The 17,909-nt window shown below is 54.0% G+C and overlaps 1 protein-coding gene across 1 annotated transcript in view; it reads right to left on the bottom strand.

The window, feature by feature from the left end:
• Positions 1-11,918: 11,918 nt before the first annotated feature.
• The window catches only part of DHX34 (DExH-box helicase 34), a 29,062-nt gene continuing 23,071 nt past the window's right edge, over positions 11,919-17,909 (bottom strand). Inside the window, 4 exon segments of the mRNA XM_058280488.1 lie at positions 11,919-14,800; positions 15,735-15,873; positions 16,050-16,226; positions 17,065-17,340. Coding sequence (XP_058136471.1) covers positions 14,667-14,800; positions 15,735-15,873; positions 16,050-16,226; positions 17,065-17,340 — 726 coding nt within the window. The 3' untranslated portion in view covers positions 11,919-14,666.

The following is a 17,909-nucleotide window of genomic DNA, read 5'->3' as shown; positions in this document are numbered from 1 at the left end:
ATCCTCCCCCTTGCGACTTGTGGCTTTTCTTTTGCTGTCTCTTCTCTGTGTCCATCTGCTGCACATTTTTTTTTCTTTCTGTGTCTGCTTGCCTCCCTTTGTTGGGCCTCTTGCTGCACCAGCTCTCCCGGGCGCATGGGCCGTCAGCTCTCAGCAGAGCACCGCCAGCTTTGCCTTCACAAGGAGGCCCGGGGCCGCGAACCCTCGGCCTCCCGTATGGTAGACGGAGCCCACCTGACTGAGCCACAGCCGCTTCCCTCGTGTTTAAAATTTTAAAAGGAGGGAAGCGGATGTGGCTCAAGCCATTGGGCTCCCCTTGGAGGAAAGGGTTAAGTTTAATTTTCACAAAGGGGAGGCCTGGAGGAGGGACGGAAAGGGGTTCCAGGGGCTTTGGTGTACCGGGAATTTGAAAAGTGGCTCCCAAACCAGGGGGGCCAGTGGTGAGACGTGGGGGCGGGGCCAACGGGAGAAGGGCCAATGGTGAGAAGTGGGGGCGGGGACAAAGGGAGAAGGGCCAATGGTGAGAAGTGGGGGCGGGGCCAAAGGGAGAAGGGCCAATGGTGAGAAGTGGGGGCGGGGCCAATAGTGAAAGCAGCGCCAGCAGCCCGCCCCACAGCGGTGTAGAGACTGCGCCAGCGCAACCGAGAGCCGGAACCGTGTAACTTAGGCGATTCAGACAGGCTGGAACCCCCGAAGTACCCAGTCAGTGCGGAACAGGGGAGGGCCCTGCGGGCTAGGTTTAGGGCATAAATGTCAGTGTTTCTTGCTGTTTGGTGCCCCGGCCATTTTATCCAGGTCAAGCCCCTATTCTTGCCAGACTGTTAATAAAATTATTTTCTCCTCCACAATCGGGTGAGCTTTTGTTTTCTGACAGGTGCAGCTTTCTTTCTCACACTGTCTACCACACCATACAGGAGGTCCAGGGTTCGATGCCCAGGGCCTCCTGGTGCAGGCAAGCTGGCCCGTGTGGTGAGCTGGCCCACGCGGAGAACTGGTGCAGCAATATGACGCAGCCAAAAAGAGACACAGAGGAGAGACAATAAGAGACACAGCAGACCAGGGAGCTGAGGTGGCGCAAGAGAATGGTCGCCTCTCTCCCACTCCGGAAGATCCCAGGATCGGTTCCGGAGCCACCTAACGAGAATACCAGCAGACACAGAAGGACACACAGCGAATGGACACAGAGAGCAGACAATGGAGAGAGGGGGGAGTAGTAAATAAAATAATCTTTAAAAAAAATTTTTAAGGATAATTAATGCTTTTCAGTAAAAATAATTGCAATGTTGTGGGGATTGTAACATGTAGAAGTAAAATTTCTGACAATAGCACAAAGGATGGGAGCGTGCCAATGGTACCTAAGACAGTACAATATCATTTGAACGTAGGCTGTGATAAGTTAAAGCACATAGTGCAAACCCTAGAACAAACACTGAAAAATTAAAGCAAAGAGGTATAGCTAATAAACCAAATGCTTAGGTAAAATGGAATACTGAAAATACTCAAGCCAAAAAAAAGGCAGGAAAAGGGGATAAAAGAAAAAGAGAACCAATGGGACATTAAAAACAAATAGCAAGGTAGCAGATTTAAACCCAGCCATTTAATAATTACATTAAGAGCAAATTGCATAAACACTCCAAATAAAAGGCAGAGATTGTGAGTCCAGGTAAGAAAAACAAGACCCACGTATATGCTGGTTGTAAGAAATGCACTATAACTATAAAGGACCAGCTGGATTGGGGGAAAGGACGGGAAGAGGGATTCCACACAAACGCTAATCATATAAAAGCTGGGGTGACGGCGCGGCAGTTTGAAATTATTTATGAATCCCCAAAAAGAGAGATTATGTTGTAAGCTGGCCTGTTCTGGGTGTGATACCCTTTGCTTGTTTTAAACTCAAAGGTTCTAACTTTACTTAATAAAATCAGTGTAGGGCCTTTGCTTTGACCTTGTCAGGCTGAGTCCCCGCCCCCTTGGTGGGCTGAAGAGACGGACACTCACCCAGGAAGACAGGGGAAGAGAGAGCTCCTCAGAGGCCAGAGGAGGGAACTTTGACCCTGCGGCCCTGGGAAGAAAGAGGAACCCTTCGCCTGATGGTCTGCAGCCAAGCAGCTGAGGACACAAGCCGCATGGCAGCCTGCAGCTGCGAGAGGAAGGCTGAGCCCTGGCAGAGACCAGCGATCTTCCTGCTTCAACACGTGGCGACAGGCTCTGGGTGGGGAGGTACCTCTTACGGTATCTTGAGTTGGACTCTTTAGGGCCTGGTAACTGTAAGCTTTTACCCCAAATAAATATCCATTATAAAAGCCAACAGAGTTCTGGTACTTTGCGTCAGTACCCCTTTGACTGACTAATACACTGTTAATGCCAGACAAAATAGATTTCAGAGCAGAGTGTTGCCAAGGATTAAATAAACAAACAAAACAAAACGAAAAAACCCAAACCATTACTTAATGATGAAGAGGTCAGCTGATCAGGGGGACATAATCTTAAAAGCAGACGTGTATTTCAAAATACATGAAGAAGTGAGGACAGAGTGGAAAGGAGAAAAAAATACATCTGGAGTTACGGTTGAGCATTGAGCATTTCAACTGTCCTCTTAATAATTGTTAACAGAGACGGGAAATCTGTAATGACGGAAGACGTGAGCACCTCCATCAACTATTGTGAACTTCTTTTGACATATAGAGCCCTCCATCAAGAAACATCAGCACACACATTCTTTCCAAATGCACAAGGAACGCTCACATAGAGACAATATCTTGGCCCATGAAACAAGACTCAAGGCATTTAAAAGAATTAAAATCATAGAGTATGTTCTCTGGCCAAAATGGAAATGAACACCACAGAGAAATACAGAAAATCCCCAAATGTTTGGAAATGAAACATATTCCCAAAAGAAATCTCAGGAGAAATTAGAATATACTTCAAACTGAATGTAAATGAAAAGACAAGAAATTAAAATTTGTGGATGCAGCTAAAGCAGTGCTACGTGGAAAATTTTACAGCTTTAAATGCTTACATTAGGAAAAAAAAGTTTGAAAATCAGTGCTCTAAGCTTCCACCTTAAGAAGCTATAAAAGGAGAAAAACAAATTAAAACAAAGCAAACAAAAAAATAGACACAATTACTATTATCAGCAATAAGAAGGGTCTATCATTGCAGATTATAGTCACTACAGCATAATAAGGGGATAAAAAGAACAACTATCTGCCGAAAAATACAACAATTTAGATGAAATGGACAAATTCCTAGGAAGATACAAAGTGGGCACAAGAAGATATAGAGGAAACGGACTTTGGCCCAGTGGTTAGGGCGTCTGTCTACCATATGGGAGGTCCGCGGTTCAAACCCCGGGCCTCCTCGACCCGTGTGGAGCTGGCCATGCGCAGCGCTGATGCGCGCAAGGAGTGCCGTGCCACGCAAGGGTGTCCCCCGCGTGGGGCAGCCCCACGCGCAAGGAGTGCGCCCGTGAGGAAAGCTGCCCAGCGTGAAAAGAAAGTGCAGCCTGCCCAGGAATGGCGCCACCCACACTTCCCCTGCCGCTGACAACAACAGAAGTGGACAAAGAAACAAGACGCAACAAATAGACACCAAGAACAGACAACCAGGGGAGGGGGGGAAATTAAATAAATAAATAAATCTTTAAAAAAAAAAAAAAAAAAAAAAAAAGAAGATATAGAAATTTTTAAAAGCCCTTTATCCATTAAATACATTAAATTGGTAATTTAAAACTTGCCCACAAAGAAAACTCCAGGTCCAGATGGCATCCCTGGTAAACTCCAAACATGCAAAGCAGCACAAGATCTTTTAGAAAACAGAGGAGAGAGGAAGAACACTTTCCAACTCATTTAATGAGGCTAATATTGTCCCAATTCTAAATTTAGACAAAGACATTATAAGAAAAAAAAACTGCTCACCAATCCTAATGAACATGATTGCAAAATCACTTTATAAAACATTAGCAAATACAATCCACTGATATATTAAAAGGATAATACATCGTCACCAAATGGAATTTATTCCTGAAATGCAAGGTTGGTTTCACTTACAAAAGTCAATCAATTTGGGAAATGGATGTGCCTCAACCAGTTGGGCACCCGCCTACCACATCGGAGGTCCTGGGTTTGGTCTTGGTGCCTCCTGAAAGAAGATTAGCAGGCACTGCCCCCACCACAAAGAGCTAGAAACCGCCCCCACGGCAACAAGCTAGACGCCACCTCTGCCACAATGATCAGATGCCACAACCCACAGGGAGTGGATGTGGCTCAGGTTGTTGGGCACTCGCCTCTCACGTGGGAGGTCCTGGGTTCGGTTCCCAGTGCCTTCTGGAGACGGTGAGCAACCAATGAGCAGACAGACGAGAGAACCATCTGGGGGAGAAATAAAGAAAAATAAAGTAAATATGTAAATCTGTTTAAAAAGTCAATTAAATTCACCATATTAAAAGACCTTATGATTATCTCAAAAGATGCAGAGAAAAAAACATTTGACAAAGTTCAATGCTCACTTATGGTAAAAACTCTCAACAAACTATGAATAGACGGGAATTTCCATAATGCTTCAGAAAGGGCATCTATGGGAAATCTGCAACTGACATCATACTTTTTGGTAAAAGAATGAACGCTACCCCCTAGGACCAGGACCAAGGCAAGGAAGCCTACTTCCACCCCTCCAGTTCAATATTGTACTGACTGTCTTAGCCAGCGAAATCAGGAAAGAAAAATAAATAACAGGTGCCGACTGGAAAGGAGGAAGTAAAACTGTCTTTCTCTGCAGGCAACATGACTGTGCACATGGTAAATCTCAAGTCATCTGCACAAATAATTATTTGGACTAGCAAATGAATATTGCAGGTTGCCAGATACAAGGTCCCTCTGAAAAATCGTTTGTATTTCTGTGCACCAGCAGAGCGCCTTTGGAAATGAAGTCCTAAAAGGCCATTTGCAATCACATCGAAAGCCATGGGCGACTTGTGACGCCACGCCTGTCCTGAACGTGTGCTTTTACTCTGCATTAAGTTCTCCTGCTACTTGATGACTAGTCCTTGAATTCTTCCTCGACTGTGTCGAGAACCCTCCTGCCTGAGGTTGAGGTCTTTCTCCAGGACCTGCAAGTCACCAGGGCCCCTCTGACATCAGATTTTGGCGACCACGAAGGGACAGGAGACGCGTCAGCCGCCGGCCCCTTGGCCCTGCCGCTGGCCTTTCCTTCCTGCTCGTCACCTCTGTGCCTTTGGCCAGAGCACGATCTCCATCCTCCTGCCTGGCTGTGGCTCCCCTCCCCGCAGGGCAGGACTTGTTCCTCATGCCCTGCAGATTCCAGGGCCACTCGGGAAATTACCCGAGTCAAGAAGGAGTCCTGCCGCTCTTCCTGTCCCAGTGCTGTGAGGACCTCTCTTTGAGGCCCTCTCTTTTTACCAGGCACGACCTTCACTTGCAGCTTAGACACTCCCTTCGGCTCTGACGCCAGACGCTCCTTCCTCCACACAGCAGGTGGCACCGCCCAGTCCACCATCTGGGAATCTCCTCGTCTCTGGGTGACCACAGTCCAGCTGCAAACACCCGAGCCCGTGGAGCTCTCGTTTGCCCGCCGCCGGGGCCCCTTAGCGCTGGCAGCAGCTTTCTTCCCGCCACGTGCTCCTTGTCCTCAGGATCCCGACCTCGCCGTGTCCCTGGGGAGGGCCGGGCGCGGTGCAGGCCACGGAGGTGACCCGGCACGTTCCCTGCAGACCTCGTGCGCCCCCTCAAGGTCGTGCAGAGGCTCTCAGCAGCACTCCGGGGCACAGCCTCCTCCTCACGTTGGAACCTTCTGAGCCCTGTCAGTTGGAGGTCACTGGACGCCGTGTAGTGCCCGCGGTCCCGCCTCAGGCCTTCCTGCCCCTCACACTGCAGACACACTCGAGCAGGCGTCGGGGCCCAGGGATGCCCGGGGGGCCCGGCCAGGGAAGACCAAGGGTGCTGGAGCTCCAGCTGGAGCCCGGGAAGTGGACCCTGCGTGAGGACCGCTGTTCTCTCCTTCCTTACCTTCCTCTCGGGGGTCCAGAGGGGCCCAGCAGAAGACCAGGGCAGGGAAATGCCCCGTCTACACCCAGACACCCCGGGGGGCCTCTTGAAACATGGGGGCACTTTCCAGCTGGGCGCTGGAGGGAGGAAACTTTTTTTCTGTAATACCGCATGGCCACGCTAGGCATGCGAGGATGGAGAAACATACCCCAAATGGAGCGCTGCATGACAGGACCATGCTCCAGCGAGACAGGGGAAGTGGACCCAGCTCCCTTATGTTAAGGCTTTGTAGCAAAACCTGGCCTCCGAGGGACCTGCCCTTACGTCATGCTCACAGCCTTCTAGAAAAGCCAAGCAGGACGCCACCTCAATCTGTTATGAACTATGCCAACTAAGATCTGTTTACCAAATGGTGTACTGATGCAAAACTAAAATTCGACTTTCTCTGTTAAAGTAGCAGTTCTCTTAAATGGTTGGTCTGTTATGAGTGGAAGGATATAAAAGTCCTTTTGAAATAATCTCTCTCTATATATAAAGAACAAAGAATCTGTGCTTTATCAGAATTGCTTCATCGTATCTTCATATGAGTTTTTAAAAAATGCAGAGCTGCTGCTATTTTGGAGGTTGTCTTTTCCAAACTATTGTATAACTGATCTGTCACTGTGATAAATAGATGCCTGTTTAAATATGTTCAGCCCTTGACAACCTTTAGTATATAATAAAACCCTTGAAGATTTCTTTAATTACAAACTGTTACAAAAGAATTGGTTCTTTCACCTTGTAAAAAGTGAGGTGCTAAAGTATATATGTTTATGAAAATTAACATTATCAATATATTTATATTTTAATTCACAGTAAACTGTGAGAATGTTAAATTGGAATGTTATTTTGACAATTTTTTAAACAAATCATTTTATTGGCACATATTAATAAAGCATACAATTCATCCAAAGTGTACAACCAGTGGTATTTGGTATAGTCACATAGTTATGCATTTATCACTTCAACCATTAGTGGACCATTTTCATTATTTCAATATTAATAATTTTTTAAAAAGAGGCAAAACAAGTAAACAATAAAACTCACTTCTCAATATCTCTGTTTCCCCTGCTGTACATAGCTGCTACTTCTGGCTATTCTTGTGCAATTATTTATTTATTCAGCAATTTTTTTGGGGTATAATCAGTGGCTTTTCAGTATAAACACAGTGTTATACATTCATCACCACAAAAAATTTTTGAACCCTGTCATTACTCCAGAAAGATGAACGCCACACCCCTTAGCATGCCTTCCCCAGCCCTACATAACCACTAGTCTATTTTCATCTTTATAAATTGATTTATATTTTCGTTTTATATATAAATGGAATCATACAATATGTTACATAATATATTTGGTTCATAGCAACACAATCACACAGCGTTTGTCCTTTGTGTCTGGCTTGCTTCACTCAACATAATGTCCTCCAGGTTCATCCACGTTGTGACATGCTTTAGGGCTTCATTTCTTCTCACAGCTGCATAATATTCCACCGTGTTAATACACCAGTTTGTTTTTCCATTCATCTGACCATGGACATCTGGGTTGTTTCCAACTTTTAGCAATCGTGAATAACGTATTTCGACAATGTTTTACATTTTAGTCACATTTTATTCTGATAGAATTTTTATCAAGGTGTTAAACGTCTGGGTTTTTTGTTTTAAAACTGGGTTGTCATAAAATACTGTGACTTATGTTTACTACTTAGGAAAATATTATTTATTAAATGATAAGAAGAAGATACTCCTCCCGCGGAGTGTGGAAGCTGAGGGGCCTTTGGGGGCGCCCCACCGGGAAGTGCGAGGGAGGGTCACGTGAGCGTGCGCGCATGCGTGGAGGGCGCTGCGGCCCGGGGTCTGGGGGCGACCTTCCTTGTTCGGGGCTGTTGGGGCGGACCCCAGAGTTCCCGGGACCTGCTGGCGCCGCGGAGCTGAGGGTGTGTGGCTGGGGCTTTGGGACCAGACCCAGCTCGAGAACCCAGAAACCCGGCGCGAGGAGATGGAGTTGGTCTGGCATTGGAGGTTTTAGAATGAGAGTAAAGCCTAAGACTTCCGTTCCCTGGTATCTTTCTTTTATATAAAAACAATATTAGAATACAGTGCTGTCTCACATATTCTGTGTGTAAGAAAGAGTAGAATACAACTCCAAATCCCTGTAGAATTAAAAAAAAAAAAAGATACTCTTGATTCCATTAGGAATCTTAGGTCCTTGTAAAATTTAGGAGAAAAATATTTTTTTTCTGATATTGAAATTTCTTTGCGGTGAACAATATCTTTCTAAAAGAGAAAACATGAAGGAGCAATCAAATGTGTAATTTACTTATATATTTGAGGATTGTATAAAATTCTTAAAGACTTTTAATGTTCTCCCTGTCTATTCTATTGTAATACTGATCTGCACGATGAAATCGTTGGTTATAGTTTTAGTTATTCTTAGAAAAATGCCATGTCATGAAGACAACGAAAATCTCTTGTCTGTTACCCTGCTCTGCTCTGATGCGTCTCTAAAAGAGCATATAGGGAAACGGACTTTGGCCCAGTGGTTAGGGCGTCCGTCTACCACATGGGAGGTCCGCGGTTCAAACCCCGGGCCTCCTTGACCCGTGTGGAGCTGGCCATGCGCAGTGCTGATGCGCGCAAGGAGTGCCCTGCCACGCAAGGGTGTCCCCCGCGTGGGGGAGCCCCACGCGCAAGGAGTGCGCCCGTGAGGAAAGCCGCCCAGCGTGAAAAGAAAGAGCAGCCTGCCCAGGAATGGCGCCGCCCACACTTCCCGTGCCGCTGAAGACAACAGAAGCGGACAAAGAGACAAGACGCAGCAAATAGACACCAAGAACAGACAACCAGGGGAGGGGGGAAAATTAAATAAATAAATCTTAAAAAAAAAAAAAAAAAAGAGAGCATACAGTCAGCTCATCTTCAACAAAAAGGGGCTTTAGGGAGAAAGAAGGCAAGTCTGTAAGTTGTTTTACCTTTTGATTAACATAGTCTTGGTAAAAGTGTAAAAGTAAAATGAAACAATTTCTACTATAAGTTGTGGTTAATTTCTAGAAAGAGCTTTATTTAAGGACATGGGGTCTAGATCGTCAGCCCCTACAGCGGTCACGTTCATTCCTGGGCTCTGCTCTTACTGTTATTTCTAAGTCCTGAGCTGCTTTACTCTGTGTGTGTAACCTGATGGCGCCCTAGACGCTTTTAAGTACCTGAATGACACCCGGAATTAAAGCTGGCCAGCTCTAAACGTGAGGAAGAGGCCGCCCTGCGGCTCCAGCAAGAGCGGCCGCGGTCAGCTGCCGCGGTGGTGCCTCCCGGGCACCGGCGTCCGGGTTCAATACTCTGACCCGCTTCATTTTATGCAAGTCCCGAGGCCTGTTCCCGGCCCCGCCGCGCGGGGGCGTCGCGGCTGTGCGCGTGCGCACCACCAACACCTTAGGGGCCCGGCGCCCGCCGCGCGCAGCTCCACCTGAGGCCCTGGCTCGGCCGTGAGTGCGCCCTGAGACCCTCCAGGGGCCGCTGCGCCCCTGCCCGCGCCCCCGGCGCGCACGGAGCCGCTGGCGCCTGCAGCCCGGCTCTGCGTCCTGGCCCCGGCGCTGCGCCCCGGCCGCGCCACGCACCGCCTTCCTGTGCCCACGAGGGCTGCGGCGCTGCCGCGTGTCCAGGCGCGGAGCCCCGGCCGTGGGGGCGACGCCAGCGGAGGGACACGGGGACCCCGAGGAAAGCTGCTCCTGCGGCGCTGGCCCGGGCGCGGGAACCCGACCTCGCCCACCCTGAGCAAATGTCCTGGGGCCTGTGGGAGAAAGCTCCGCCGCGGTTTTCCTCCCCACAGGACTCGGAACCGCGGCGCCCCGCCCTCGGCCTCCTTCCCGATCCCCACGTCCCCACGGCCTCTTCCCAGCCTTCCTGGCTGCGCTGCCCCTGGAGCAGCCACCACCGTCCTCAGCCTGACGGCAGGACACCCAGGCCAGCCTCACCTCGGGGCCACGCCCCAACCGGGGGCACCGGGACAAAATCCACGGGCTGGCAGGGCCGCCTGCGCGCAGGCCTCCCGCCACGCCCGGGTGTGGAAGGCAGTCGGCCCCGGTGAACCCGCCTCTTCCCGGGCCCGCCTCCTGCTCCCAGCACCTCCGCTAGAGGCCGCTGCTGAAGCCCCGGCTGCTCCCGTCGCTCCCCGCGACACGGAAGCAGCCGAAGTGCCAGGAACCCGGGGCTGTTCCTCCAGGGTCCCGGAGGCGGTGAACCCGCTCCCCCCCAACCCCGTGGTTCCTTCCCCCCTTGAACCTTCGTTTTGGCCGCTCTGCCCTTGACCTTGAGGCCCTGCTTATTCCACCTGCTCCCTGAAGGTGTAAATCCAGACCGCAGCTCGCTGAGGACGCGGGTCCCGCCAGGGTTTCCTCCAGGCCCAAACGCAGACCCCGGCGGGGCCTCCGGGGTCTTTGGATCTACGAATCCCACTCCCGGGACAGGCAGGACAACGGCCAGTGACGGCAGGAAGCGGCTCAGGAGACGGCGTCCTCGTCACCCCTAATAAGGACGGAGCTCCTGAGGGGGATGAGGGCGGAGGGGCAGGAGCAGGCAGGGAGCCGGGCCGGGGAGGACGAGGGGAGCCCCCAGCAGAGGACCCCCAGCGCGGGAGATCGGATGACAAAAGGCCCAGCCGCTGCCTGACCGCAGCCCTTCACCCACCCCTCCCCAGCAGCTCCCACTCCTAGGACTGTTACACGGTTGCACTTACAGGAAGGGTCTAGAATAGGGAAATTCATGGAGAGGAGATTAGAGGTTACCAGGGGCTGGGGGGATGCAGAAGGGGCAGCGACTGCTTGACGGGTACCGAGTGTCTGTTTTGGATGATGTAAATGTTCTGGAAATAGTGGTTACACAACATTGTCAATGTACTTAATGTCACTGAATTGTACACTTAAAAATGGTTGTAATGGTTTTTTGTGCATATTGTATCATAATAAAAAAAATTTTTTTTAAAGATTTATTTTTATTTAATTCCCCTCCCCTCCCCCGGTTGTCTGTTTTCTGTGTCTTTTTGCTGCGTCTTGTTTCTTTGTCCGCTTCTGTTGTCATCGGCGGCACGGGAAGTGTGGGCGGCACCATTCCTCGGCAGGCTGCTCCCTCCTTCACGCTGGGCGGCTCTCCTTATGGGTGCACTCCTTGCGCGTGGGGCTCCCCTACGCCGGGGACACCCCTGTGTGGCACTGCACTCCTTGTGCGCATCAGCACTGCGCATGGGCCAGCTCCACACGGGTCAAGGAGGCCCGGGGCTTGAACCGTGGACCTCCCATGTGGTAGACGGACGCCCTAACCACTGGGCCAAAGTCCGTTTCCCTAAAAATGTTTTTTAAAAAGCACTCTATCACTGTTCATCCATCAGAATGGCTGACACTGACAATACCACGTGAGGGAGGACGGGGGAGCGACTGCCCTGCTGTGCATGGTGTCAATGGGTGAGACACGCTGTTTCCATTTCCGTCGCTGCTCAAGCAAGTACCTTCCTGAACGCTGTGGCCCCCTGGGGCTGGCTGCTGGGGATCCGTGGTCCTGGGCTTCTCTGTCACATGGCAATGTCACAATGGCCTGGAAAATATCCCTCCCCTTGGACTCAGTGACTCCACCTCCAGGAATTTACCCTGTAGATACACATGTGTAAAATGACATGCATACAAAGATGCTCACACCAGCTTTGTTTTTAGGAGCGAAAAATTGGGTAGCTTAAATGTCTCTCCATGTGGACCTAGTTAAGAAAAGTGGTATGTCCATGTAATAGAATACTATACAACCAGGCAAAAGAACGAGCCTGTGCCCTACGTGCTGATTCAGAAAGTGCTCCTATTAAAATACACTAAGCATTCAGCAGTCATGTATGTGATCCCAGTTGAGGAAAAAGTCAAAACATTTTATTTCCACATGCACATGTAACTGAATAGAATCACACAGCAAAAGCAACAGAAAAGTGCATGGCAAACCTGAACAATGGTTATCTCTGTGGAGGGGAAGTGAAAGAGGGAGGGAAAGGGTGTTCCTTCTTTTAAAATCTTTACATATAATAAAGTGGTGACACATTTTGAAACACTCCAAAACATGGGCATGTATCCAGCCCCCAAATCCCCAGAAAGTTCCCTGATGACCTGCTTCCAGTCAAAACATTCCATTCCAGGCAACCACTGATGTGCCTTCTGTCATATATTAGGTTTGCCTTTTCTAGAAGTTCACATAAATGAAATCATACAGCATATACATCTGCCTTCTGGCTTCTTTTACTCAAAATGTTTCTGATACTCATCTAGGCTCATCCTACCAACTACTTGATTCTTCTCTCTCCTGTTAAGGATAAAATATTTTACAAAAATATTTTACAAACTATGGGAAGTGGATTTGGCTCGATTGATAGAGCATTCACATACCACATGGGAAGTCCAGGGTTCAAACCCAGGGCCTCCTGACCCATGTGATTAGCTGGCCCACGTGCAGTGCTGATGTGCACAAGGAGTGCCTTGCCACACAGGGGTGTCCCCTGCATAGGGGAGCCCCACGCGCAAGGAGTGCGCCCCATAGGGAGAGCCGCCCCATGCGGAAAAAGCATAGCTTGCTCAGGAGACAGAGATTCCCGGTGCCGCTGATAAGAATGCAAGTGGACACAGAAGCACACAAAGCAAATGGATACAGCCAGGAGACAAGGGGGGAGAGGGGAGAGAAAGAAATAAAAAAATAAATCTTTAAAAAAAGACAAAAAAAAACTAGTCACAGTGGGAAGCAGCTGTGGCTCAAGCAACTGAGCTCCTGCTGACCATACAGAGGACCTGGGTTCCATCCTCAGGACCTCCTGGTAAAAAAAGAAAAAAAGGCAGCCTAGACCTGCACAGACAGGCGCAGGTCCCCATGCACCAGAGACAGGCGCAGGCTCCCATGCAGCAAAGTGATGCACCAAAAACACGATGATGCGATCAGACAGAAAAGAAAAAGAAAACTAGTCATGGCGAGTGGATGTAGCTCAGTGGTTGAGCACCTGCTTCCCGCATACGAGGTACTGGGTTCAATCTCCAGAACCTCCTAAAAAAAAACTAGTCACAACAAAACCAGGAACAAGAGCTCCAGGTTCTGTCCTGGTGCTGTCTCTGCTCGAGGTCCCTGTGTGGACCCCACCGTGGTAGGAACGATGATCCCCTCTACAGATGAGGAAACTGAGGTGCAGAAGTGACTTGCCCCAGGACACTCAGCTGGGACGTGGCAGTTTCGTGATTCAAGCCTGGGTCGTGCCCACTTTCTCCTAACAGCCCTTCAGTTTTCACCTACTCATACGCAGCCACCCAGCTGATCCCCCACAACTGGGTGCTCTGTGAGAAGTTGACACTTGAGCAGAGACCACATCAAATGAGGGAGGGTGGACAGTGCCGAGAATAGCGTTCCAGAGAGAGGGAGCCGAGTGCAGAGGTGCTGGGCGGGCACCTAGCGGGCACCTAGCAGGCACGCACAAGCACGGCAGGCGGCCAGGGAGCCTGCGCCCGGCGAGCGCGAGGAAGCGCCTGCCTGGGTGCAGGCCGTGAGCCTGGACCGGAGGGCCAGCGCTGGGTGCCGCGGGCTGGGGGTGGGGTTTCAGCAGGCAAGGACAGGGCAGGCTGAATTCCTCTGGCTTCCTCAAGGATAAAGGTCTGCAGGAGGCAGTGGACGGACAGAGGGACACGAAGAGGCAGCTGTGGAGGCTCGGGATGGGGCCAGCAGGGGAAGGGAGGAGGGTCAGGCTCCGGGTCGCTTCTGAGGGCAAAGCCCCTGGGCCTGGCTGTCAGGGGCACGCGGGGAGGGAGAGAAGGGCAAGGACGACGCCAGCACTGAGGCCTGGTGTGGGGGTGGAGGCGCCCTGAGCTGGGCAGAGGGGTCTATGGTTTGAGGGGACATAAACTCCAAAAAGGAAGGCTCAACCTGCTCGGCTGCTGAGAGGCAGAAGAGAAAATGCAAACAAGAGGTAAATGACTGCTGAACGGAGCACCAGTTAAAACCTGATTTTGAGATGGGGACGTTCCAGAGAAGAGCAAGGGAACGTGGATTCCACTTGGGCCGCGTGAAGCGTGAGATGCCCTCGGGCTGGAGGCGCAGGGTCCAAGGAAGCAGCCGGATGGGAGGCGCCAGGCCCGGGGACACGGACTACCAGCCAGAACCGAGGGGGAAAGCCGAGGGGAGGGCAGGGCAGGGCAGGACCCCAGCCCCTGCTCGGCCTCAGGGGGGAGGGGTCCCGGGAGGAGCGCCCCTCGTGAGCTGGGGGGGGGTCTCCTGGTGCAGCTCGGCCTGGGAAGCAGAGGTGGCGCGGGCAGACCCCGGGGACGGCAGCCAGGGCCTGAGACCCTGCGCCGGGCATCGTGGCAACGTCCCCAGGCTCGGCCAGCTCCCCCGCACCCACCACCCAGGGCCCCTCAGGCGCACACTGATGAAAGCCAGGCCCTGGGGAGGCCGGGGGACGGCGGCGCTTCTGAGTGGGCAGGACAGACCCCACAGGACGCACTTCCAGCCCCTCTTGAGGGCTCCGGGGCTTTACTGAGGCCCTCACTCCCCCCCCGCGCTGGGACCTCGTCTGGGGGCACAGGCGGCAGTCCTGGCCCTGGCACGGGCTGTGCCAAGGCTCCCAGGCTGCTCACGCGTGCTGCTTCCGGTGCCGCAGCGCCTCTGTGGGCGTGAACAGGAAGTCCTCCTGGCAGACGGCGCAGTGATAGGGCCTCTGCAGGGCAGACGCCTTCTGGGGCGGCTCAGCGGCGGCTTCCTCGGCCCCTGAGGGAGGAGAGAAGGGAGGCTGTGAGGGGCACCCCACCGTGTGCCCCCCCAATCCCAGGCACCCAAGGGGCTCAGGAGCTCTTTGGGGAGTCTGGCTTTTTCTTCCTCCATGAAGCCTTCCTGGATTAATCCCCCGTTCCCCCAGGCCCATCCCTATGCTGTACTTCCAGGGGTGAAAGAGACAGAAAGACACAAGGAGAGACACAGAGACCGGAAGAGACAGGACCAAGAGCTCCCCCAGCCGGCCTGGAGCCCCTGGGCGGGGACCCGTGGGCCTGTGCAGCCTGAGAGGCCGTCCTGAGCCCTGGTGTGTGGGGTGCGGGGCACGGGGCCGCCCACCCAGCTCCAGGTGACAAGCAGGGAGTGGCCAACATAGAGGCAGCTGCGGACAGAGAGAAGGGAGAGGCACGGAGCGACACAGAGGCAGCTGCGGACAGAGAAAAGGGAGAGGCACGGAGCGACACAGAGGCAGCTGCGGACAGAGAGAAGGGAGAGGCACGGAGCGACACAGAGGCAGCTGCGGACAGAGAGAAGGGAGAGGCACGGAGCGACACAGAGGCAGCTGCGGACAGAGAGAAGGGAGAGGCACGGAGCGACACAGAGGCAGCTGCGGACAGAGAGAAGGGAGAGGCACGGAGCGACACAGAGGCAGCTGCGGACAGAGAGAAGGGAGAGGCACGGAGCGACACAGAGGCAGCTGCGGGCAGAGAGAAGGGAGAGGCACGGAGCGACAGACAGCAACAGGGACAGGCCAGGGGGACAGACAGAGCAGAAAGAGGCAGAGAGAAGGGAGAGGTGGAGCCCGGGCTCCCAGGCCTGGGTGCTGCCAGCAGGCGGATGTCGCCCGTCCCCAGGGCGTCCCGCCAAGGCCCAGGCGCACAGGAAGCAGCGTGGGCAGTGCCCCCGGCGCCGGCTCCTCCCGCCCCCTCACCTGGGGGGCCCTCCCGCGGGGCCTCGGGGCAGTTGTTCTCGTGGGCGATGCGCTCCAGAGGCGTGAGGGGCGCGTGCAGGCCGCACTGCGGGCAGGTCCAGAAGGAGCGGAGGCAGTCGCTGTACAGGTCCGTGTCGCTCTGCGGCAGGCGGGCTGCGTCAGGGCGTGCCCCCACGCCTCGCCCCCACCGTCAGCCAGGACCCTGCCCAGAGCCCGCAGGGTGACGGGCACACGCCGAAACCCCATCCCCGGGCTAAGCTGGAAGGCAGTGGGTGCGGGGCGGAGGGGCGCAGCCAAGGCAGGGTCTGGGCTCACCACGAGGCAGTTGTAGGTGAGGAAGTCGGTGACGGCGTAGCCCCCTTTGGTGGGATGGGGAGACAGGGTGGAGCTGCCAAAGAGGCCAGGGAGACCGGGGGTGGCCGTGATGGTCTGGGGACCCACATAGAGGTTCTGGGCTTCGAGCCCCGTGAGCCGTCGGAGGCTGTAGGGAACCTGAAGAGAGAGATGCCATCGGAGCCCCTGGATCCACCCGAGCCTGAAGCCCAGCCCTGCATTTCCCCGTCACGGGAGCCGGGTGCTTAAACAAGCCACACCTGGGGCCCAGACGCTCTTCACCAGAGCCTTCTCAAAGCACGCCCGCCGCCTCAGCCCGCCCGCCGCCACTCCGCCTGCCCTCCCCAGACCCCCCTGCCCCGTCTCCCTGGAACCACATCCAGACTTGAGTTGGCCTTGAAGTCCGGCCCTCCCTCCCCCAGCTCCGCTCAGGTCAACCCTGACCCCTGCCTGGCTCGCTGGGCCCCTGCCCCGTTTCCCTAAGTCTCTCCACTCTTCCAGGAAGTCCCATGGCTTGCACACTTCCCCCTCAGCCCATCCGCGTGTGGGAGGACCAGAAGCACCTCCCAACCCCCCAGCAGGAGGGAGTGCTGCGGGGACCTGCTTTCTAGTCTGCCCTCTCCAATTCTTCCCCTGTCCTCCGTGGAGGATCTGCCTGCCTCCTTGCACCTGCATGCCCTTGCCTGTTAAACAGGGGGTAAAACGGCTCGTTCACACAGAAGGAATTTAATAAAGATCACCTGAAGGGAGCCACGCAGGTGGTACAGGGCAGTAGTTAATAACGCGGCCTCTGGAGCCAGGCTCCTCCACTGATGGCTGTGTGACTTTGGGGAAGTTACCTAACCTCTCTGGTTGAAAACCCCAATGTGCCCCTCCGAGGAGGGAGAAGGCGCCCAGCGCGTGGACTGGGAGCCGGGCCTCCCTGAGTCTTAACGCCCACAGTAGCCGCTGCCTCTGGCCACAGGCCACAGGCCACAGAGCCCTGGGCGGCGGGTACCTTGGAGGCTGAGAACTGCAGCAGTTCCCTGCTCAGCACCGCCACCTCCTTGGGGTCGACCCCCGGCGCCTCCTCCTCCTCCTCCAGCCGCCGCCGGGCCTGGCGGGCCAGCTGCTGGTCCAGGGCCCTCTCCCAGCGGGCCCGGAGGCGCAGGGCGGCTGCCAGGAGCTGGGCGGCCACCTCGCTGTCGGCCAGGCGGAGCTCCAGCCAGCTGTCGGCCACCAGGCGGGAGCAGTCACCACTGGTGTCCAGGGAGCGGCTGAACAGCAGGAGGGACTGGGGAGAAGGAAGGGACGGCAGGAGCATGGGGCGGGCGCCGCCTTCGAGGGCAGCAGGCCACCTGCCCACGGGCTGGGCCCACGTGCCCGCCCCGCGCCCGTCAAATCCGGCCAGCCACCTGCCAGCCGTTTCCCAGTCTCCCCAGTGTACCGATGCCCCCATCACCCACCACCCGTCCACACGGCTGCCTGCCTGTCCAGCACAGCACCTGCCCTCCATTCGCTCGTCGATCCAGGAGCACCCGCCTTTGCCCTCCCCCGTCCGTTGTCGGCGGGGCAAGAAGGCCCTCGTTAAGACCTGTCGCATCCCGTCCCCGATCTGCTCAGACCTGCCGGGGCTCTCCCTCACTGGCCTTCTGACCTCAGCTCTGGCCCCTGCCGGCCTCACTGCGTCTGGCTGGTGGCCCCTGAGCAGCCCAGGCGCGCGGCTGCCTCAGGGCCTGTGCATGGCCCGTCCCGCTGGCTGGAACGCTCTCCCCAAGAGCTCCCTCCAGCTGTTTGCTGGCATCCCCCCTGCTCAGCCAGGGCCACTCGTCACCGTGCTTCAGGCGACAAGCTGCCCTGGAC

This window comes from Dasypus novemcinctus, chromosome 18 (genome assembly GCF_030445035.2).
Source record: "Dasypus novemcinctus isolate mDasNov1 chromosome 18, mDasNov1.1.hap2, whole genome shotgun sequence".
In the NCBI taxonomy this organism is placed as follows: domain Eukaryota; kingdom Metazoa; phylum Chordata; class Mammalia; order Cingulata; family Dasypodidae; genus Dasypus; species Dasypus novemcinctus.
The sequence above is the reverse complement of the archived record's forward strand: the minus strand, read 5'-3'. Positions and strand labels throughout refer to the sequence as shown.